General features: G+C 33.8%; 2 protein-coding genes across 5 annotated transcripts in view; both read right to left on the reverse strand.

Moving 5' to 3' along the window:
• The window catches only part of LOC137488715 (uncharacterized), a 731,364-nt gene that overhangs the window by 391,278 nt on the left and 315,502 nt on the right, over positions 1 to 24,584 (reverse strand). The gene's annotated exons all lie outside the window — the stretch shown is intronic.
• Positions 1 to 24,584, reverse strand: part of ezrb (ezrin b) — a 58,660-nt gene that overhangs the window by 27,777 nt on the left and 6,299 nt on the right. For all 4 annotated transcript variants that reach the window (XM_087297303.1, XM_087297305.1, XM_087297304.1 and 1 more), the window contains exons 3-5: positions 15,758 to 15,841; positions 6,744 to 6,839; positions 510 to 784 (exon numbers count right to left, since the gene is read on the reverse strand). In XM_087297303.1, the coding sequence (XP_087153429.1) occupies positions 510 to 784; positions 6,744 to 6,839; positions 15,758 to 15,841 (455 nt within the window). The remainder of the gene's footprint in view (positions 1 to 509; positions 785 to 6,743; positions 6,840 to 15,757; positions 15,842 to 24,584) is intronic.

Below are 24,584 nucleotides of genomic sequence, written 5' to 3' on the forward strand. Positions count from 1 at the left end.
GATGACAGCTGATACATTTAGCCGTGATATTTTAAATAAATGGAAAGTAAAGAAAGGCCTGGCGGGTTTGATGCAGGTAAAAGCATCTTGCATCTATGCGCATAAGCAATATTGGATTAATGTTTTTAGTCATTTTAGGGTGCAAGTTGGAAAGATTTAAATACGATAGCGTGGACATGGATAGTTTTTTAGACAAATGCCCTTTTGCAATTTATATGGATTAGTGTAGATGTATCCTAAGCTAGAACCATGTTAAAAATCATGTTTAACCAATACAACTCATGTGCGCTTCAAATTTGGTCTCGATGAGCCCGTCAATAATAAACAAGCAAAAAAGTCATATGTACAAGTTACTTTACTAGTTATTTGAAAAAGTAATCTAAATTTCTTTTTTACAGTTTTAAATGGACAGCCTTTAACCGCGGATTATATTTTTGTGTTTAATTACATCATAACATTTAGTGATCGTTGACTGTAAATGTTGACGTGGCGTCACCAAGCAGGCTCACCGTTGGGGCAGCAGGCGTTCTGATGTCAGGTATCCAGGCCTGTGCAACTCCTTGCTGAAATCCCCAAACTTGGCCTGCACTGAATAGGACGCCAAGAGCACGGCAGTCTCTGGAGGACAATAGATCTCGTCACTCAGAATGCCATCTTTCACTTGCATGAAGAAGAGTTTTTGAGTGATGTCCTGGATCAGCTCATCCGCTACGTCTTCTGGGAAGAATTTAGCACGAAACTTAAACTGCAGCGGATTCTCTTTCTTCACGTCCTGAGAAGACACCTGCAAAAAGAAAGAGAGAGAGAGAGAGAGAGAGAGAGAGAGAGAGAGAGAGAGAGAGAGAGAGAGAGAGAGAAAAGAGAGAGAGAGACAAAAAGAGAAAGAGAGAGAAAAAGAGAAAAAAAATTTAAACTGTAGCATGTTCTTAAAGAGAGTTGCATCTGATATGAATGTTTTTTATCTATGTACTGAGTTGTTTTGGTTTTTAATCTGATGAGCGACATAATATTAGTGCAAAGGCTGCTTGATTTTTTTTATTTTTTATTTAGTGACAAATCTGTATGAATTCGTACGATCTTATTCGTCCAATTTAGTACGATTTGCTCATCCTCCCAATGAGGGTTTAAGATTGGGGTTAATGGCCATGCCTCTTTTTAAAAATTGTACATTTTCACACAACTGAACTCAAAAATCAACAAAATCATACAAATTAGCCACTAAATGTTTCCTCGTGAGATCAGGCTAAAAAAAAACACAAGCGTACTGGAAGAAATAGTATTAAATATTTCCAAAACAATTCTTGCACAAAACAAATTCAAACATTAAAGAACACTTCTCCATTTCCCAAAGGCATACGACAAAAAACATAATAAAAAAAAAGATTGTATGACTGTTCTTAATGTTTTGATCTATTTCTTAAAAACATCCTTAAGTGAAAGAAGAAAATCACTATACATCTACAAGTGCTCAGTAGTAATAGTTACAATTTAATTTCATATGCATAAACTTATATTGGTCTATTTTGTACTTATTTGGTCATATTGCCAGTGCCTCAGTCTGTTTGCTAGGTGCTTTATATAAATTTGTTTTGAGATAGCAATTATTGGGTTAAACGTTCATGATACGATTTCAAATTTGTTTATATTTTAGAACTCAAATGAACAGCGACTCCAAAGCAGCACACAAAACTCATTCTCGCACATTTGTGTTACATGCAATTTTTGCCAAGCGTTCATAACCTTGCACTTAGAAAATGCTCTTAAAAGTTAAATGCATCTTTATTGGGAAACCCGTATGCATCTACGCATACTTATATATATATATATATATATATATATATATATATATATATATATATATATATATATATATATATATATATATATACACATACTTATTTTATTTTATTTATTTATTTATTTCTGATTGGCAAACTTTCAAGGGATTTAAAGACTTATGGGAGCCCTGTCATTTTTTTTTTTTACTTAAATTCTGAAAAACATTTCAACATTTACCAATACGGCATTAAAGTTGAACAAGTAGGCTCACACAGAATCTGTGAACACAGAAATCTGCAAACTATTTAGGCCCATCTTTGTGTATTTATTTAATTGTATTATATACACTCACCAGCCACTTAATTAGGTACACCTTATATGCAAATTTCTAGTCAGCCAATCACATGGCAGCAACTAAATGCATTTAGGCATGTAGACATGATCAAGACGATCTGCTGCAGTTCAAAACAGAGCATCAGAATTTTCAGAAACAGAAAGATCTACTACTTCTATCCACGGCCTTCTTTAGGGTTTACAATGAGCTCATTGTACTCAAATGGCCACCACAGTCATCAGATCTCAGTCCTATAGAGTACCTTTAGGATGTGGTGAAATGGGAGATTAGCATTATGGATGTGCAGCTGACAAATCTGCAGCAACTGTGTGATGCTAGCATGTGAATATATGGATTAAAATCTCTGAGGAATATTTCAAGTACCTTGTTGAATCTATGCCATGAAGGATTAAGGCAGTTCAGGAAGGCAAAATAGGGTCCAACCCGGTACCAGTAAGGTGTACCCAATAAAGTGGCTGGTGAGTGTTTATTTATTTCGTTTTTTAATTAACCTGAATAGTTTTATCAACTAATATGGAAATATTTATACAATTTATTTACAGTACAGGTTATAAAAAGTATTATTTTCCGTATTATAGTACATTATATAAGAGACGTTGTGAACAAACAAATGGAGCTAATTGTATTTTCAATGTAAAACTTAAATTCAAAAGTCATTATTTTATATTTCATGCCAAGTTTAGTTACTTAATAACTTTTTGAAACAAACTTATGCACAGAAATAGCAAGAAATGTCCGTAGACTCTGTCTGGCCATAGTTCGAAGAAGTTACTAAACTGATCTAAGCTAACAACTATAGGGAAGAGTATGTTCTGAAATTAATTTCTTTCAACTAACATTAACAAAAGTTTAATAATTTATGTAATAAATTGTTCATAAAGAGTTCCTTTTAATTAAACAAAATGTCACTGGATTTCTTGTATCGAATATCTCGACCTCACTTTTGTTTTGGTTAACTGTTCTGCCCAAATGAGGTGAACTGGAGTGATTACGGTTTTGTTTTTATTTAAATGTACTCATTCAGCCACCAGCACCACACTGATTTCCTCAAACGTGGGTTGTGTCAGTGTTAAACAAGTGCAGTCACTCGTCTTTTTTTTTTTTTTTTTTTTGAGCTCTGATCTGTAAGGTGTTTACGAGTGGAATGAAGCCAAACTAGTTTCTTCCCCTGAGAGAAAAAAAAAAACAATCTCCCTATTTCTTTTTCCTGATTTATGCTGGGTTAAAAATCTAAGCTGTGTGACTTGCATTTGCTTAAAGGCATATTAGAATAACTGTCCTGCTATAAGATGATGCGGGTTTCAGGTCATTTTTAGTGAGTTATTGTCCCAACTTGCACGTTATATCAGTTTCTTTAGCCTTGATATTTATATCTGATTTGCTCTATTAGTAAAGGTTTCACTTTACATGATTGATGCTTATATATTTCCAATTTACTTATTTGTGCCCATTTAAACAACAACAAAAAAAGCTTTTAAATATTTAAATAAAAAAGATTTAATTGTTTATTGCTGTAAATGGAGGGGTTTAGTTTCAGTTTTGAGTTTTCTGTGTTCTTCTAATATTGAAATTAGACCATTCACTACTCTCAGTAGTTTCTATTAAGATTATTCGTTATCCTATTATTCCATTATTCTTTCTTAAGGTTCATAATTCACTCCTGATAACCTCTTAACAATGTATTTTAAATAAAATATTCAGGGGAAAACATATGTATTTTGTCCATTCAATCAAGGCAATTATAAGCACAAATTCAGAAAAGAAAAATAACATAGCTGTATATGCATGGTTCACAGTAAATCAGTTTAGGACTATGACATCATTAAGTGATCAGTCTGAACATGGAGTTGATTAGTATCACATCAATGGTGGCCTGCAGGAAGCTGTTCCAGAAAGCAGGTTATGTGACATACCTGGATAAGCTTAAGGATATGCAAGCAGATATTCATAGATTTTGGTTCCTAAAACAAAAGTAACGCTCGGGTGTGCAAGATGCAATAGTAACTTATGCTCTGAACATAATCTGCACCAGATAATGTTATGTCTCAAGGCTATATAAACTTTGAGTTATATATGTGTGTATTACAATACTTCTAATATTAAACTATTGTAAATAATGTTTTTTTTTTTACATTTATTCTTCTCTCATGTGGCGAATCTTCATCTTTATCTTTTAATAAACTGTATTTATTATGTAATTTTATTATAACAATAAATTTCATCTCACCAAATGGGTAAGCAAGACCATTAAAAAAATGTAGAAATGTTTTTGGTAACACTTTATTTTAATGGTGCATTTGAGTATTAGTATACTGTCAGCTTAATATCTGTTGATGCTGCTTCTTAAACAGACTTTGCAAGTACATGTCAACTTACACTAACCCTAACCCCAACCGTCTACTTATAATCTTAATGAGAATTAGTTGGCATGTAGATGCAACGTAACTTAAATTCAACAAACAGACCATCAAAATAAAGTGTGACCATATTTTTATTTTACTCAATCATTCATTTAGTGCATTTAATAAGCATCTAACACAAATTCAAATTCTTGTTCACACTAATAAAAAAAAGCTGAGATTTAAGACTTATGTTAAACTATAAATAGAGTGTGCTAATAGGGGCGCTGTTTTGGCATCTGTTTCCAAGGTGACTGGTGAATTCAGATTTTCATTTGTCTGCTAGGTTTACTGAACTTACTCTCAGGAGCAGTTTTAGAACTAACATGGTAAGCAGGTTTAGGGTTAATCAAGTCAGAGTTAAGGCTTTAGAACAGTGGTTTCCAAACTTTTTGATGTGTGCACCCCTGGTGGTCAGACTGCGCACCCCTGGGTGTGCACGCACCCCAGTTTGGGAACCACTGCTTTAGAAGATGCTAAGTTAACCTTGCTTCCCGGAAAACAACCTAGGACAGTATGTCCATAAATGCATAGCATTTTTTATTAAGGAAAAACTGTCAATGGCAGGCAAAATTTAGCATTAAGCAAATTGGTGTGAAATAGGATACACAAAACATTTTAAAATTGTAAAAATGACAACACTTTCATGTAAATGTACACAAATTTTTTATTTTAAGAATTAGAAATCAGCAGACTAATGTGTAAGCAAATAATCAAAAGTATTAAACAAGACTTAAAAATGCATGTCAGTCTCATAAAACATAAATAAATTTTACATGTGAGAAATTTCTTTTTAAGTAAATATCTTCAGCACTAAAAAGACAACAACTAGAAAACACAAAATTCAGATGGTTACCCTAGTAAATGCCACAGTCTGACAGGGTTAAGACACAAAAGCATCTGTGTCTTTAAAAAAATATCAAATATACATTCACCATGGTTTCACAAAGTCAGATTTAAAACTTTAAGACCTTTTTAAGACCATGAAGAATAAAATTTCAGACTTCTGGCTAGATGCTAAAGATGTTTTAAAGGCCCAGCAGAAAAAAAAAGTCATTTCTTAGCCACATATTTTAAATAATGTGTCAAAACAAGCAGACCTTAATTGTATACATACATTTTTGTTTAACATAACTTAAAACTCTTTAAAAACTAAATGTTTTGACAACAGACTGCAGTTATAATTAGAGATGGTCCAATCAATCGGCTGAGGATCTGTTTCATCCAATAATCACATTTAATAACTTGATCGGTATTTGCCAATCTGGCGGATCTCATGAACCAATTACAGGTGTTCGCTAAGGAGTTTACAAGAAGAGGAACCTGCACGTGCACTCCTGTTTATTATACATACACATAAGGTGGTAAATGTTGTGTATGAACAATTTATTTGCTCGAAACACAACAGCTAAAATATATACAGATGTGGTGGGACTTCTGTTTATACAGTTTCTTGGTGCAACTCGCGAGTGACGGTCTTTTTGTTGCAAGTGCAATAATTTTATTTACCATGTTTTGAGCTGCTGTGACACAAGTGGAAAGCTTGTTTGTCATTTTTCCCACCAATTTTTATATCTATGCTATGTTATTTTATTATGGTATGTTTACACCTAAATGGTAAAAAGGAATGTGTTTAAGGGATATTATGCAACATCCCTAAATTTTTCTCTTGGGTAAGGAGAGATTCTCCACTTATGTATCATACTTAAGAGGGAAAATGTGCTTTTATGCATTATGATGCTTGAAGCATTAGAATCAGTACTCTGTATTGACCGATCACCAGAACAATGAATCGGTACTTGGTATCGGCTGCAAAAATCCTGAGCAGAGCATCCCTAGTTTTAATATTAGTTATGAGTAGTTTTGTTTAAAGTTTGTGGAGATGTACTGTTTAGTGATTGGATGCGTTTGGATATACTGGGTAGCTTTTTATAAACAATAAAAAAATCAAGACCTGTTTAAAATTATTTAAGACCTACAAGACAATATTTCAGTGAACTTAAGAATTTAAGACCATGCTGATAACCTATTTCACATATAATAAAAATACAAAATAAAAAAAAACACTCTTTAATAAATTTATAGCAAAGAGAGACACCATATTGAATTTACATAGATAAAAGCTAAATCCCCGATTAAGATTTATAAAAAATATATATATTATAATATTAGCATTGACAATCGGTTGTTAAAAAAAATTGTACAATTACCTTTTTGTCAAGTTTCAGCCATGTAAGGTAGCCTTTGCTGTCCATATATTGAAGCCCAAAGTACCATATTTCACGTAACCCGATGGTCTTCACCACCTGTCAGGATAAAAATGACACCTTTTAGCACACAACAAATGGATGAATGAATTATTAATCAGTTGCTGACTGCTTTATAACTCTTCGATATTTGCTGATTTGAAATACAACAGAGAACAGGGTGACTTTACAGTAAAAACATGAGACATGTGGGATATAAAAAGAACATATTTTAGGCTTTTAATAGAGTATACACTATTTTTCCCACCGACACGTCACTAAATAGGTCATTAGCTCATCCACACTCAGCAGGGGTGGTGTTGAGTAAGAACCAGTTTAGATTCCACAAGCATTATAAGCATTTACACTATTTCCCAAAGGCGGAGTTCACTATGGTATTTTTACTGTACAAAAAGAGTTTAGATTTTTACAAAATTTTAAAGATTTACACCAGTAAGATTTGGGTTGCTCGTTATATTACAGCACATGTACTTAAAATGCACTTTGCTAAAAAAGTACTGGGTTATATTAGGTGCTTACAAAGGTTAAGGTTAGGTTGGCGGGTAGGTTTATATATAGTTCTTGGGCCCGCAATATACCATGAAGGCAGATTAGCTTTTTGGATGTTTAAGTTTGTTTAGTTTGCATCAATCCTGGATTTTTAGGTACAATGTCACTCTTTGTCGTCATGGTAACATAGGCTGCTTCAGGACTGGTTATATTCTGGATAAAAAAATTGCAAACCAAGAATTACCCAATAAACTGTGAGCAAGAAGGGACAAAGCCACTCTACCAGTAACTCATGCTCCTAATAAAAAGGTTGCTGCAATATATAGTAAAGCAATTTACAGGATAACCATCGCATGACTTAAACAAAGAATGTTAAAATAAACATATAGCTGTAACAATAGCATTTTATCAGTACATAAAGCTTAAAAGAAGACTCAAGACCTCATACAAGTCTAGATTTGAGTCTTTATATACATTTAAGCATTAATCAAGACTTCGACTGCAATAGGATCATTCAGAAAATATTACAGGATCTTGATTTGTGCACTAGTGCCGTTTTGTCGCATAACCATAATATTTTTAGAACAGTTAAAACGAACAAAGTATGCATTTTAGAATTATAAAAGTAATTTAAAGTCCCTTTTGATCAAATTTCATGCAACATTAAAAAATATATTTTTTAGGTTTCGGTTTTCTTACTTTATTCCAACACAACTGATGCTTGCTTTCAGAGTTTGATGGTGACTGACAGCAAATATTGCCCACAAAGCATGTACACGCATGTCAATGGCTTAACAAATTAGATAGAACACGTAGAATTTTGCTTAAAAAGCTCACAGCCAAACTCTTTCGAAATTTAATGAAAAAAGAAAAAGAACATTATCTAAACGGACAGTGATTTTACTTTTTAATAAGATAAAAAAGTACAAAAGTTGCAAACGCATCACTTTAAGCTTACTTTAATCTGTATATACGACATGTAGAGCTCTGGGGTCAGGAAGTTCCTAGAAGATAACATTATCCTACATTAGTTTGTGTTAAAAAAAAAAAAAAAAACTGCAAGCCTTAGCCTGCATTTATGCTTATGCTCCTCTTATTCCAAACCACGGAGTTCATTACTTCTGTTAAATACTAAAGAAGATGTTTTGAAGAAAGTTGAAAACTTGTTACCATTGTAACCTTGTAACAAAGTTTTTTTTTTTCCTTTTATGGAAGTCAATTGTTACAGGTCAAGTCAATGGTTTTCAGCTTTCTTTAAAATATCTTATAAAAAGGTAACGCTTTAGAAAGGGCGACGCAGTGGCGGAGTGGGTAGCATGTTCGCCTCACAGCAAGAAGGTCGCTGGTTCGAGTCTCGGCTAAGTTGGTGTTTCTGTGTCGAGTTTGCATGTTCTCCCTGCGTTCACATAGGTTTCCTCCGGGTGCTCCGGTTTCCCCCACAGTCCAAAGACATGTGGTATGGGTGAATTGGGTAGGCTAAATTGTCCGTAGCGTATGAGTGTGTGTGTGTGTGTGTGTGTGTGCGCGTGTGTGTGGATGTTTCCCAGAGATGGGTTGCGGCTGGAAGGGCATCCGCTGCGAAAAAATCTTGCTGGATAAGTTGGCGGTTCGAATATAGGTTGGCAACCCCGGATTAATAAAGGAACTAAGCCAACAAGAAAGTAAACAAATGAACGTTTTAGAACCACTTGAGAGTGAATAAATTGTAAATAAACTTGAATTTTTGTGTGAACTACACCTTTAAAACATCATATTGATTATCATCATTACATTTATCAAGCTTATGTGAACAGGCTTTTATGGTGGAAAAATCGAAACAAAAACCAACTCCAGAAAAACATCTCAGATCAGCCTTTGATAAACAGATCAGCCTTTGATTATTTCTCTCACATTTTTCTTTCAACCAATCATATTTTCACCTGCATTTCTACTGGCTCACCATCATATCCCAGAAAAAATTTAATAAAATCCAAATGCGCTGTGGACAAGGACACAATAGAAATACCACAAACCAGCTCAACAGGTTCTAAGCATCTCCTAGTACAGTGTTGAAGCTATCTAAGAAAGTGGATTTAACCCAAGTAAAAAGAATAGAGCGACTGCTAGAAATATTAAGATTTCTTTATTTTGATTCAATTAAATACATTAGCAAGCTTTCACAACAGGTGTCCTGTATTCATTTCTAAAACTAAGCTTAAAGGGATAATTTTAATCAAAAATTAACAATTACTCAACGTTTATTCTGTTAAACACAAAAGAGGATATTTTGAAAAGTTAAAAACCTGTAACCATGGACTTCCAACAAATACTATGGAAATCAATTGTTACTAGCTTCTTCTTTTTAGTTTAAGTATCTTCTTTTTAGTTTAACAGAAGAAACTCAAACATTTGAAACAAGCAAAAAAGCATGTAAATAATGGCAGAATTTTCATTGTTGGGTAAACGATACCTTTAATTCAATCTGAGTAGAGAAAGCATTAAATACTATTATGTAACATTTGATTTACAAGCAAATTTTTTCTGATCTGACATCTGTGTGTTGCATATCAGAAATAAAACGCTTAAACTAAATTAATCCATCTGAACGACCAGAAGCTTCAGTGAAAAATCTCACATCCAAGTTATTTACCATCCACAGTCCCTAACAGGCTCATAGAATGAAGTGGAGCCTGTTTTAGCTGTGGCTTCCATTCCTCCTGGGAAAAGTGGAGTGTGATCAGAGAAACACGGCCCTTATTCACTGTTTCCACAGTCGTGGCAGTCATTGAGCACATCAGTGTAACGGTCAGTGAGTCACCAGTCAATGGATACGCTCTTTTAAAGGAGAGGAGGAGGAAAAAAACAAAAAAAAAAGCCTTCCTGTGAGGTTTTCGCAGTGTGCAGGACCTTCTATTTACAGGGGATTATCCCATGTCACCAAGCCGGTAATTAAATTAGGTCATAGGCATCTGTGCTGCTGACAGACGCTTGCAAAGAGAAGTCTGGGTTTTGTCCTGTGATGTCCTTAACCGGTTGTTGCTATAATTTCAAACGATTACTGATATTCTGAAGCAATTAAAATTAGGGCTGCACAGTAAAATTGCCGCAATGTTATCATAGTCACATCGCAAGTATACGCAATGTTGAGTCTGGATTACAACTGATCATTTAGCAAGTGTTTCTTGAGTGTATAGTGGTTTTAAAATCACTCAGGCACTACGAATTGTACCATTTGTAACTTAACAACAATTCATTTTATTCAATTGTTTATAAAACATAGGCTACCCAGCAAACAACTTTTTGTTTAATAGACATCTAACAGACAGCATCTTTACATAGACAGCTTGGCTAAAACGAGACTAAACTTGGGCTTTCACTGAAAATCTAAGGCCAAATTATTTGATAACTAGTCTAGTTTTGGCCTATTCTTAGACATCTATTGGATTTTCACTGACAGCCCAAATTTAGCCTTTTGTTTAGCCAAGACGACCATGTTTAGACATCTACTACATCTATTAGACATCTTTAAAAAAACAACAAAATGCATGCTGGATATGCAGTATTATTTTACATTTGATTATTCAACTACTGTATACCAGAATAGAGTTCGACTCCTCGGACAAACAAAAAAAAGCTGTTTATTCCATTGTACATTTTAGTTTTGGCATTTTAGCACCACGGATAATTTTGTATTAATTATCTGTGGTTGTAGATATTTTATACAGTCTCCTACAGAATCATTCGAACCAATTTTTTCCAAAATAGTTATTCAACTCATCTTGTATTAATATTGCAATGTATATCACAGAAAAAAAAAACATTGCAACGTTAGATTTTTCCAATATCGTGCAGCCCTAATTTACTACTTACAATGTGGCTGCATTAGTTCACGTGTTTAAGAATGAACAATACTGTACAGTACTTAAGAGCTTTTATTCATTTGTCAACTAGAGAATTTATATAATAAAATCATATCAAAATTCTTAGCAAATCCTAGACTTGCTTGTGTGCAAGATCAGTCTTCGATGAGGAGGAATTGGCATAATGGTCATTTTTCGTCGGCTAAAGCCCGACTCAGTGTAATTTTTTTATAATCATAAATGATTGTAGCTTGTCAGACTGCACGAACACGGCTTCCAAGTCACACTAAGATCTCAGCAGTCACACTGAACGACAATAAAGACGTGCCTAACACAGAAAAAACTCCCCCAAAGTTTGACGTCATCCACCCATGTCACTTTCACTATCCTGTATTCTGAAATGATTCCTCACAGCAAACGTAAACAATCTGTAGCAGCAATTTTGCACACTGCACACCTCAATAATAAAACCAGGAAGAAAAAAAATGTTTTGGCATTTCCCCACTGTTATTTGAATTGTCGCAGGGATTGCATCATCAGATTCTGTGCTCCTATTGGTTCTTGAATTAAAGCTCATCGGAGCTGTTGTCACTTTGCAGGAAAGTGTCTAAAAATCTTCTAGAAAATCTGATGGATTTTAGCCCAGGATTTCAGGAATCTTAGGATTTTCCAAATTTGTCTCAGATGAAAAAATTGTGGCTGAAATCTCAGTGCGAGCAGGGCTTTAGTCAAATTTCAGAGGTTACCACAGCGGAATAAACCGCAAACTATTCTGGCATATGTTGAGTAGCAGATGCCCTTCCAGCTGCAACCCAGTACAGGAAAACACTGAATATTGTCTAGTTTCTTTCTTTTTTCTTTTAAGTGCGTGTTTTTTTGTTAATGGACCTTGAGTCTGGAAATAAAGTTAAATAAATAAACGTTTATTAACACATGACTAAAGTCCAAAGTAATGCACAGTTAACAAGTTATCAATGAATGTTTTAATTTTAATAACCAACATTAACAAAGTTGAATGAATACTATAATGTATTATTCATTGTTTGTCATGTGTGTAAACAGTATTCAACATTTGAAGCAGATCAAAAAAATTTTAAACTTTACAAAGACAAAGATGGACATTCTTCGATAGTTTCAAACAATTTTCACCGACGGTTTACACCTTGTCCTTTTTTGATTCACTTCATTTGTTGACTAATATATACCATATATTAACAGTACATACATTAACAGACCTGTACAATAACAGGTCTGTTATTTTTGGTCATACTGGTAAGACAAACACAGATTTAAAAAGTATAAAGGGTTTATTTTTATTTGTATACATCAAACAAACCAATATGTTTTTGTAAAAATATTAAAATAGGGAGGAAGTGTTTCCTCTTTCTGTGCCTTCTGTAAACATGTCTGGCAAAGACATGAATACTTTGCTTCAAAGACGAGATGCATACAATGGGTGACACTTTAAAAGGACCATTACCGTTGTGTTTCCCGCCACCGCAACACTAAGAGACTAAGAACGTGTTTTTAGGTGTAACATAAGTTTGTGACTACACTGCCAGAGGGAACAAACACGGGATGCGAACATACAGAAATATACAGTAGTTGTAAATGCCCTGCTACTTGTAAATGAATAAGAAATAATAAAATAAATCATTATATTCCCTTTAAAAAAATCTTTAACAAGCTTTATTATCATTGTAAACTTGCTAAGTGCAATGAGAATTCATTTTGGAAACTAAACGAAAGAAATAAGACAACTAAAATGAAAGTATAAACATGCATACATGCACTAATAAAGCAGTGTTTAGCTTAAATTATAGAGAGATGTACAGCGTTTGTTATTTTAAAGTGATAGGACTAAGACAGCCTATAAATAAGCTTTTTTCTTTACGTTGACTATATTTTACTTAATTGCATATAAATAATTAATAAATAATTTAATAGGCCTAAATGATCCTTTTTTTAAAGACATTCCCAGCGAAACAGAGAAATGGTTAGGGGCATGGTTTAAAGGGCTCTTAAGGTTAATGCTACTTCATCAAAAGCATTAAAATAAATTGACCTACCTCAAGAAGATCACTAAAATTGCAATGAAAAGTACCAGCATAAAGCCTATTAAAGAGATACCTTACACTCAAAAAAGTACTTTACAAGTTTGTTTAAAATACTTATTTAAAATGAGTTGAAAACAAAACTCAATTTTTTTTTTTTTTTTATGTTCAATCCCCAAGTTTTTAAAGCAATGAAGTTAACTTAATCGATTTTGTTGGGACAACATGAAGGAATTATGTGGAACCAAATGTAAATATTAAGTGCTCTAATACTAATTTATAGTATTTCATAAATTATGGGTCTTTAATTCAAATATAATTTAAGTTTGTGTATTTGTAACAATTGCTTCAGATATAATCAGGCATCAAAAGAGAGATGACTTGTTTTGTTGTGGCTGATCCATGCTTACTGCCTTTGCACTCCTGATTTTCACAAATTTGACTACAAAAGCAAAAATGTAAATGATTGCTTGTATTCTTCTTTCCTTGACATTCTGAATAACTGTTTGCTGGCGTTTTCCTCTCGGTTTCAGCTGAGGGAAATTCATTTGTTTAAGATCAAGGAATTATAGGACGAGAATGAGATGCTGTCACTGAGGGATTAAGCTGATGGATTGTCGATATCCGGTACACTTTGTCTGTTACTCAAACAGAGCTTGTAAAAACTAAATCAACGCAATCACTTTTTGATTGACTAAAGACTATTTGTTTGGAGGGGGGGGGGATAGTTTAGGCAACTGAATTGTATTTGAATCAGTCCCTTCAGTATTTTGATCATATTTGTGGCCTAAAATGACTAATTTTGTGAATGTTTTTCTCGAGTTTTGTTGGCACTCTTTGCTTTGTTTGGTATTCTTTGCATTTTGCTGTGAAAATGATACCAGAAATTTTAACTGAACTCTTAGAATCCTGAAAAATCCTCAATGGCACAGAACATATGACATTCACTGAAACACTACCTGTGAAATTGTTTTTAGAACAGTAATCTTTGTTGTCAGAAAAGGACTTTGCAATACAACTTCACTGGGGCTTATGGCCAATGAAAAAACAAACAAACAAACAAACAAACAAACAAACAAAAGACTTGAGACTCAATTACATAAAGAACACACAAAATTTTTTTTGATCACTGCAGATAAAAGGTGTGCCACTGAAGACAAATATAATCATCAACCATTTTTTTTTACAAAATAGGATTAATTCTAGATTGTTTCACATGCACAGTTCATACTAAAGTCAGAGATTCCGTTATTCCATCAATTGCAATTGTTTTAGGGCTGCACGACAGTGGAAAAGTCTTATATTCTGAAAAATTAAGATTTTATTTTTCTGCTATAAATATTGCGATATGAATACAGTTCTATAAGATAGTTTGAATAGCACTGTTAGATAGTTTCTGGGAGGTCTATCAATATCCAGGCACAGAAACTGAATAACTATTTTTATTACTAAAAGGCTTTATTACTTTGCTTTGTCTCGCTTCTAGTCCACATATTTGAAAAAAAAAAAATATATATATATATATATATATATATTAGAGCAAGTGAAAATATTGTTTTGTTTTCACCTTCAGAATGAAGAGTTTTTTCTTAAGCAAAATATTTGCCAATGGGGTAAGCAAAATAATCTTATTTTCACTTTAAATGTAGACATACAATGTGAGCTACAATCCAGACAAAAATTCTTTTTTTATTATTATTATTTTTTTTTTTTTGCATAAATACGGTAATTAATAAAATTAAATACAATTCTATAGATCCTGGTCACCTATAATCCAGGCTTTCAACATTGCACTTTTTTGCAATCGATGCTGAAACAATATATATTGTGCAGTTTTTTGTCATTGTTACATATTCCAATAACAAGTTACACATAAAAACTTGCAACTAACCCTAAACCTAACCATTGTCCCAACTCTAACCACAAAGTACGAAAATGTAGTTAAATAATAAAACTCAGTACTTAAATATGCATATACAGTGCAACATGGACACCTTAAAATAAATGGCAGCCTCCAGCAAATACTATTTGTTGGGAATAGGTTTTTAAGCTATTGATGAATACCGTAGTGTGTTTTCAACATAAGAATAGATATAAACAAAAGGAAATTTCATAAAACCTTCAAGTGCCCTAATTATGTGAGAGAAAAACTAAACCAAACACTAATTTCCCCATGAAACATATTCAGCATCAGCTCTTTTCCTACAGTGTCTAAAATGATTGGTTATATCAGAAAGTCAGACAGTCCAGTCTGTTGGATTGGTCAATGACTTTACAGCATGTGTTGGGACCCAAATTACCATTATTATAGGTGAAGATAGTATGGCTGCCCTGGAATTAATAAAAAAAAAAGTTGAGACATAATGAATTTTAAGGAGACAATCATTTCCGTTAATGCAGACCAGATAACTTTGCATGAGCATGAAATCTTTGCATTCACTATCAATTATACTTTTGTGCAGTCTGTTTTTAAGCTACCAGCTTGAAACAACTGCACATCATCTTTTTGTATTAATTCACAAGGCCAAACCCAATGGTTATTAATTATTAATACAAAGCTGTTTAGTTTACAGACCTGATCAAACAGCTGCTTGCCAGTTGTGCTGGGCTGAACGGCAAACTCCAGCTCAGCGTCCATTGTAGTGACGCGAACATTTACCTGAAGGAAAAAAAAAAAAAGGAAAATTCCATTAGAATCTACTGGGAACATATGTGTTGTCAAAAAGAGAGGCAGTGTCCATGTGTTATAAGAAAGCTACAATGTCCAATTTTTTTACAATTTTGATTTAATAGTAAAGAAGGCAATTCTGCAAAAATGAAAACATCCTGAGCATGATGACTAGGGCTTAGCAATTAAACAAAATTAAATCTCGAATGCAATTAAGCTGTGATTGAAGCACGGTTGTCGGGATCAGTCATAAATCTCCTTATGAAACCTAGAGGGCGCTCACCTGAGGAATCTCCAAACACCCATGAGAAAGAAACTCAGGAAATCCCTATAGCATTGCATTATTTCTGTTTCAACCGTTTCTATTTATTCATCAGGACTAACAACAACATGACTAGTGAATCACTTAAAAATAAAAAAAAAACATTTATTTCAAACCTGGGAATAAATCTAGGAAGCAAGATTGGAGACAAAACATGTTATTATATGTGGTTAGGGCTGGACAATTTACAAATCGATTATCTCAATGTCATTATTAACCAATTGTACACAATTAAACACAATTGTACAAAGATTATCGGTGAACTACAATTCTGTGAAGTAAATGCTGCTCCATCTGACAGCATGTGCTGGTGCTTCCCTAGAACTGGCTTTACTAACAAAATCAGTAAAAAATGGCATTCATTTAATCGTGCAGACCTATTTTTGGGCACAAGACACAATCTTGACAACTGAACACTGTATAGCAGGCGTCTGACCTCTGACTGTGGCTCTAGAAACAGATGTGTCTTGAAAGAAACTGGAAAACCAGAAGTGGCTGCACTAAACAATACGCCTCGGCCACTATTAGAAAAAAGGAAATGTCAATCTATTCTACAGTTAATGTTTGCCAGGCCTAAGGTCAATAAAAAGAAGGCCAAAGCTGCTTTACAATCAGATTTGCACAAATTTATATGACAACAAAGAGCCATTTTAAGACATTTCCCGAGAAACATGAAACAGAGGCGTTTCCTCACAATGAACAGACGACACTCACAGAAAGAGAAAACAAGGAATCATTTGTGATACTCGTATCTAGAGGAAAGTATTAAAAGTTAGTTCTCATCCTGGGACAGAAGACAGCATAATACAAGATGAGATTACAACAAGAGTTTAAAAAGAATAGTTTTTTTAGATGACTCAAAGCAGGATCAAGTACACGTGAGATTTAGTGATTCAAGTCATTTTCCTGATCTGAGAAGTGTCAAAAATGTCAGAGCAGAACAAAAAGATGTACTATCTGTTTCAAAAGAATTTCCAACATTTTAAATGTTTCAAACCCAATGCTCTGCTATGAAATATTATTACTTTGTTAATAACAATAGTCTATTAAATACTTGATTTTGATTGGTCAATCACGACATTCTCAGATAACAAACGATTAAATTAACAGATTCACCTGGGTACTACAAATAATCTTGACTATTAGTGAATACATTCATCTAACACAGGCAAAAGCAGTTTAGTGTTGTTTTTCTTTCTGCAACAGCTCAGATCAATGTTTTGTGTCCAATTGTTTAGTTATAAGCAGCAGTGGAAGGCCTTGATCACACCGAAGACACTTTTTGCAAAGAAGCGCCTTTTTTAAATGGTTTTCTAATGGTCATGAGCATTTAGCCATTGCTCAGTGTTTCTGCAGTTAAAAAAAAAAAATAAAGTATTTTTCACTGACCAATCAAGTAAAAGCAGAGGCGGGGTGACAGCAATGTTTGTGCTATCAAAGAGACTATAAAGACTTTTAAAGATACAGAATAGTGGTCATGGTTTCGAGTTATCCGGAGCTGTATGACTTCAAAAATCATGAATATAACAGTGTTATTATGGCCCAATCCCAATTCTATTTTTTACCCTACCCCTTACTTGGTCCTTGAAACAGAGTGTGAAGGGGAAGGCCTTTAAATTGTACTCCTAAAAAAATGGGACAACACTACAACACCTGCACTGGGGCTGGAGAATATGGCAAAAATTTATATAGCAAAATATTTCTTAATTTCGGTGATACGATATAATTCCGATATCAATATGGACAATATGAAAAAGCCAGGAAAAAAACTGCCAAGAGTGCACACATGATGTATGTACCTGTCTGCAAACTGAATCTGCTAAATCTATAATGCCTCCAGGCTCTTACTTTTTTATTTTTTATAAAAAAACATTACAAAAAATTTTTCACTTTTTATTTGTATTTACCCTTTACAAACAAGAAATGTTAAATGAACTGTCAAATAAATAAAACTCTCAGACTCAGCTTTGTGTTAAACACCTGAAACAACATGAAACTCTGGAGGAAATGTAGAAAGCGTGGTGACACAATGACATTAATCGAATTATGGACAACATGTGAAATAGGACCATGAAATGAATTTTCAAAAAGCAGCTTATGTAAACACCTTAATCATATTATTGTTTTTTTTTTTAAGATTAAGGCAAATCATTTAAATTACTGTAAATAATAATAATGTAAATAATAATACTATAAATAATAATAATTACTAATGTCCATTTAAAGGTTGTCACTGTGTGGCTGTCTTTATTTCACTGAACAAAAGGAAACCTTGAAGAATGTGCTTGTCATTTCACTCCACACCATTATAATGAATGTAGGTGACAACTGATTCATTTAGAGCAGGGGTGTCAAACTCAATTCCTGGAGGGCCGAAGCCCTGCACAGTTTAGTTCTAACCCTGCTCCAACAAACTTACCTGTAGGTTTCAAACAAGCCAGAAGGACTCAATTAGTTTGATCAGGGGCCTGTTTCAGTAAGGAGGTTCAAACAACTCTGAGTTTAAACTTGAACTCTGAGGCCCCGTTTACACTAGTGCGTTTTAGTTTGAAAACGCATAAGTTTTGCTATGGTTACGCCATCTGTCCACACTACGCCGGAGTTCTCGAGCGCCGAAAACGGAGCTTTTTGAAAACGCTGGAGAGGCCGTTTTCATTCTAAAACGCTGCTGCTCCGTCTCAGTGTGGATGGGGAAAGACGGAGACATCCGAAAACAGAGGCGGGGCTGCAAACGTTCGCCTATCTGATTGGGGCTTTTCCTCAATATTAAGTAGCCCACACACAGTTCAGTCTCGCATCCTCTTCTTGTAAGTTAAGACTTCGCAAGTTTGATCAAGGCTGCAGTCTCCCCCTTCTCAGTTTGATATGGAAAACATACCGAGGACACGGGTAAATCTTCAAAGGGAACAGTGTACTTTATAACTTCATTCACATCACCTTGGCTACGTTGTTTCCCTTTCTCAACAATAAAACGTAAACATGATTTAAGGAACTGCCTATTTTCTTTTTAATATTAGCAACTTAACAGACAGCAGAAATGTTGAGGCGCCGTGCTGCATGAGCGTCATCTTCACTGTGTGGATATTTATAACAAAACGGAGCCTATAACAACTGCCTCCTTTCAATTTCAGTGAAAATACGAAACGCACCCTCTCTTGCTGAATATCAGTTTTAATAATCGATAATTATAAAAGTATAACATACAATAAGTTTATAGGAAATAAAGGCAAGCGATCAGTCAATGTACCTGGATTAATCATTAACTTATCTTTGCGCTTAACCAAAACATGTTACCCGTGAACAAGTAACTTAATAGATTCCAATGACCAAAGTTAGGGAATTGGCCTATGTCGTTAGATAAAGACAACAACATGAATGAAATATCACGTTTAGCAAATATAGTGAGATTAGATCCAGCGGGAGATGCGTGATGAGCAGTCCGACAAGCAGAGCTCTCATCTGGGTAGAAATGCTGGAGCGCTTGCCCGAGAGTGTGTGTGTGGTCACGTGATGTGCGTTTTCAGCGTTTTGGTGTGGACGGAGAGCTGTTCAGAAACGCTGGGTAAAACGCGAGTGTGGACGCGGATCGTTTTCATCCTACAACGCCGTTTTAAAACTAAAACGCACTAGTGTAAACGGAGCCTGAGTTGATTTACCGAGAGATTAAAAACTCAGAGTTTTCGGTTTCAGAATAGCTGATCTGAGCTGGGTTAATCAACTTTGAGTAGACCAACTCAGAGTTAAGCGCACACACTGTGACTATAAAAAGGCATTATCAATAGAGCGCAGATATTACGAGTGACTATGGCAACATCTTATAAAAGAGATCAGCATTTCTTTCTCCGGCTGAACTTGATCTGCTCATGCAAAGTTATAGCAAATATGAGTGTATATATTTAAAAAGAAGCAACCATCAGTGAAACAGAGACAGTTAGCGTGGGAAAACAGCTGCTCAAGTTAATGCGTAATTTTTAATTTTAAGTATTTAAACATTTAAGTATAATAAAATAAGTAATGTAATGTGTGACGTTTATACTTTTTTTCCAAAACTTTTATACATTTTTATCAGTTTTAATAGATTTAACAGTGCACTTGTTATGTGTCTGCCTTTTTATTGATCAAGTGATAGAGATTGATATAACATTAAGAAGGTAAGCAGTAATAAAATTATTTTAGACAGAATAATAATCCCATTAATCTAGTAACAGTGCATGTCGAAAGTTAAGCTAATTATTTATGAATAAAGGACAAGCCGTGACTTTGTTCTGTGTGTGACAAAAATGTAGGCAATAGCTGTGTTTCCATCAAAATATAGGCTATTACATATTTGTGCATTATAAAGCAGCATTTTTGTCCAAAGAGTCGAAGAGAACACAATCGTCACTTCCTGATTAACTTGCGCCAAATTTTAATTAATATTTTTATTTAATTAATGTACTTGCGCCTCAGAAGACAATTGAAACACAATGAACACGTGGGGGCGTTTGAAGCCAGACGCGGAGATCTTGACGCGCTCCAGACGCTCGGAGGTAATTAATAATATATACTAATACTGAAACAGTTAAGGCCTTTTAGAATGACTTAAACAACATTTAAGATGTTCTGCAGTGTGCTCAGTCTGCTGGTTTGTCCATTTACACACATTTTCATCATCATCTCTAACAAACCTTTTTTTAATGTACATACTGTAATTTGTTATGTGCACTTCGTAGTTTATGTGCATCTTATCAAATAAAAGTTTAACCTACTCAGTTATGCACATGTTTTATTATGCGTATTTTCAAAAGTTATGTGAATCATGACGTTTCCATCAATCGTTTTTATGGGTATCTCCAAAATGAGCTCTAAAATAGGTGTGTGGAAACGTAAGGCTAAGGCGAGAAATACGCTTCATCTTTAAAAAAAGGGGAGGAGACTGACAGAAACTCAGAGTTTAAAGAATAAAACCTGCTTCGGACCAGGTTAGATTCACAGAGTAAGTTACCACGGTAACTGACTCTGAGTTAAAGTTACCTTTCTTTCAGAAACAGGCTTGACTTACCCTGCTTTCTCGAGTTTAACAAACCTGCCATTTTGAAACGGAAAACCCAGAGTTTCTCTCATTTCAGGGTTAAAATACTCTGAGTTTTCACTTAACCTCCTTTCTGAAACAGGCCCCAGGTGTGTTTAATTAGGGTTGGAACTAAACTGTGCAGAGCTGCGGCCCTTTTGGAACGGAGTTTGACACCTGTGATTTAGAATGTCGAGTTAAAACATAATGTAAAACACGAGTCATGCAAACTGCTTTTGTAGATTTTAAACAGAAATGTGTACATTTATAACTAAGGCTTTGCAATACATTGAAATATCACAAATGCGCATATTACAATATACATATCACAATAAATTAGTGATTTCACTCAAATGTATCCATGTTCCATAACCACAACCTCTGAAACACGTCAGCACATCAGGCAACACAACACATTCTTTGAAACCAAGCACAGTGAACATGCTGGTTTTCTCACCCAAAGATCTGTAATGATTTTAGAATAGAATTTGAAATAGGAGATGAAGTAATCAAGCCACGTTAAAAAAAGCAAATGCAGCAATCAAATCAAGTGTTTTTGTTTTCCTGATTGTTTCCTGATGTTTTGGGATTGATAAAACTAATGGAGCAAAAATGGTGATATTCATTTTTATTTTTAAAATGTCAACAACAGTAAAACATTCAGAAGTTGTACTGATGCTTTCTTTTACCTAAAACCATATAAAATGTGTTGTAGCATTTTTTTTTTAAATACTGATTTGAATATCGGATATTTTATTATTTATTCTAAATTGAACTATAACCACTGCTATCAACCCTAAATGAAATAAAACAGAAATAAACTACTGATATACAAAAATATACAGCCTTACTCTAATATTTACGTGTATGTGATTGTGATGCAGTGCTCAGCATAATGGAGTACACCGCATTTTGAAAATTAATATTTTTATCCATTTCTCTGTGAATATAGGCGATGTATTTTGATGCATTTAAACAACAGATTTATTAAAAAGATATATTTATGAAAATAATATTTATGTGACCAAAAATATTGAGAAATTGAAAGTTTCAAGCAGAATATTGCAAAAATAAAAATTCCCATCCTACAAATTTCAATGTTTTTTTTTTTTTTTTGACTTTTTTTTGTTTGTTTTTTGTTTTTTTAATAAAAGAATTGTATTTAAAATTTTTCTATAACATATACATTTGGGTATACAAGTTTTTGGACCATTATCTTGGGTTATTTTGTCAGATAGGCTCCAGATTTGGCTTTAGTACTGACTAAATACTTAATGTATATGAACAAATATTATATTGTATAGTTTCCTATTAAAAATATGAACCTTAAAGATAGATTTGTGAGGTGTGTATTTATATATGCTGAGCACTATATATATTGACTTTAACATGGTGGTTTGGATCTAGTGAGCATTCTGGGCAATTAACAGCACAAGCAATAATATATGGAAAGAACTTCCTGTACTAACGTATATAGAGGACTACAGGGACCATTCCTGAAAACATTAGGCAAGCAAACAATCACACTGATAATTTTTGTTGGTGTTTATAAATCTATAAAATATATAATTACAACTAATTAACATAAAAAAGCGTTATACAATAGACCTCTACTAAAACACTGTTAAACCCTGATGTGCATCTGAAAACTATTGGTGAAGAAGAGTTGAGCTTAAAGACTGGCATCCAGCTCTCCACAGAGGGGGAGATGGATTGGGGGGGGGTGTCAATTTACCCAGCAAAACAAAGCGTCTCTTTCAGAAACATCCTCTCAGTGGTCCACCTCCTGCATCAGGCTGCATTTTAATAGTGTCTAACCATTTCTCTGCATTGCTCTCAAAAAAAAAAAAAGGGTTTTAGTTAGCCGATAAACTTTTTTTATTTTGGCAGCGAAAACCAGCATAGTAACTGAGCTCAGGTTCTAATTAGCGTCATCGGGCAACAGACGTCATCAGACCAAATTAACTACGCTAGAAGGCAGTTAAAATTCTGAGAATGACTGTCTAAAATACAATATGTTTGTTTATGAAACATGACAGACAGAACTGTAGAACTACTACACACCCAGATCTGAAACTGTTGACTAGTCAACAACTGATCCATCGGTTAGCATAATGCTAAATAAGAAAATCTAAAAGCCCTAGTCAGGTGGCAAGTGTTTCTCAAAAAGACATACTTTCGAATGAAGATGCTTCCATAATGCATTTATGAGTTCGCAATTCTATGAACCCAAAACAGTTGTTGCTAGATCAGATATGGTTGCAGCCAAAAAGTTAATGAGAATTATTTATACGCTCTAAAACCAAAAAAGTTAAGGTAAATCAAACCATTTGAGAAAACCGATTGCAAAAAACCATTTAAGTTAAACTAATCTTAATGAGTACTGTAAACTAGAACTGCACGATTCTGGCTAAAATGAGTATCACAATTATTTTGCTTAAAATAACAATTTTCTCACGATTCTGTAGTTGTAAAATAAAAGTTATTATGAGCAGGATATTATTATTGTTATTTCTTAAACATATGGTAAAACAACAGTAATAATATTATGTGTAAAATCTATAATGTTGGTTAAAATGCTCAATTTTGAATAGACTAATTGGTGGACTTTAACAGACTTTAAATTTGTCCTGGTCATTAATGCACAGTATTGTGATGACATCAGAATACAACCATTCATAAATCTATTCAACTATGTGTATAAGTTAAATTATTATGTTTGAAACACATGCTTGCAATCTGTCATTGACAACATTATTAGACCATTATTAGATTTTTCTACTGGTAAATTCAGACATTTGTCAGTTTCAGATTCCCTCTTGCATTATATAGGTTAGAGTTGCCTATTGACACTGTTAAACATTTATTCTCATGCAGAACATGAGTTCACTATGAGAGAAAAACATTAAACGCTTGTCGCAATCATAACTCTAAAATGTGATACGATTATTTAAATGAAGTGCATGCTTTCGGTTTAATTTTTACTACATTTAAGTGCTGTTCTTATTTTCTGTGTACTACTGCGTTCTACTGTAAAACAAAATAAGTTATGGTAACTTAAACCATTTAAGGAAAACAAATTCTACCAACCATCAGAGTTAAAAAAAAACTAATCTAAATGAGTAGTGTTAACTTACCCATTTAAGTTGAAGTAATGAGGTATTTACATTAATGTAACTCATTACCTTCAACACCGAGTTCAAAACTCTTTCCAAATGAGTAAAATTACCTTTCAGTTAATTTTGCGTTAACTACACTCATTTAATTTGATAAAGCTGACTGTTGGGTTTTACAGTCTATTATTTATTAAATTTCCCATTAATTGTACTTTATCTACATCTAGCCCCACCCCAAGTCACAGT

This window comes from Danio rerio, chromosome 20 (genome assembly GCF_052040795.2).
Source record: "Danio rerio strain M-AB ecotype USA chromosome 20, GRCz13ab, whole genome shotgun sequence".
In the NCBI taxonomy this organism is placed as follows: Eukaryota; Metazoa; Chordata; class Actinopteri; order Cypriniformes; family Danionidae; genus Danio; species Danio rerio.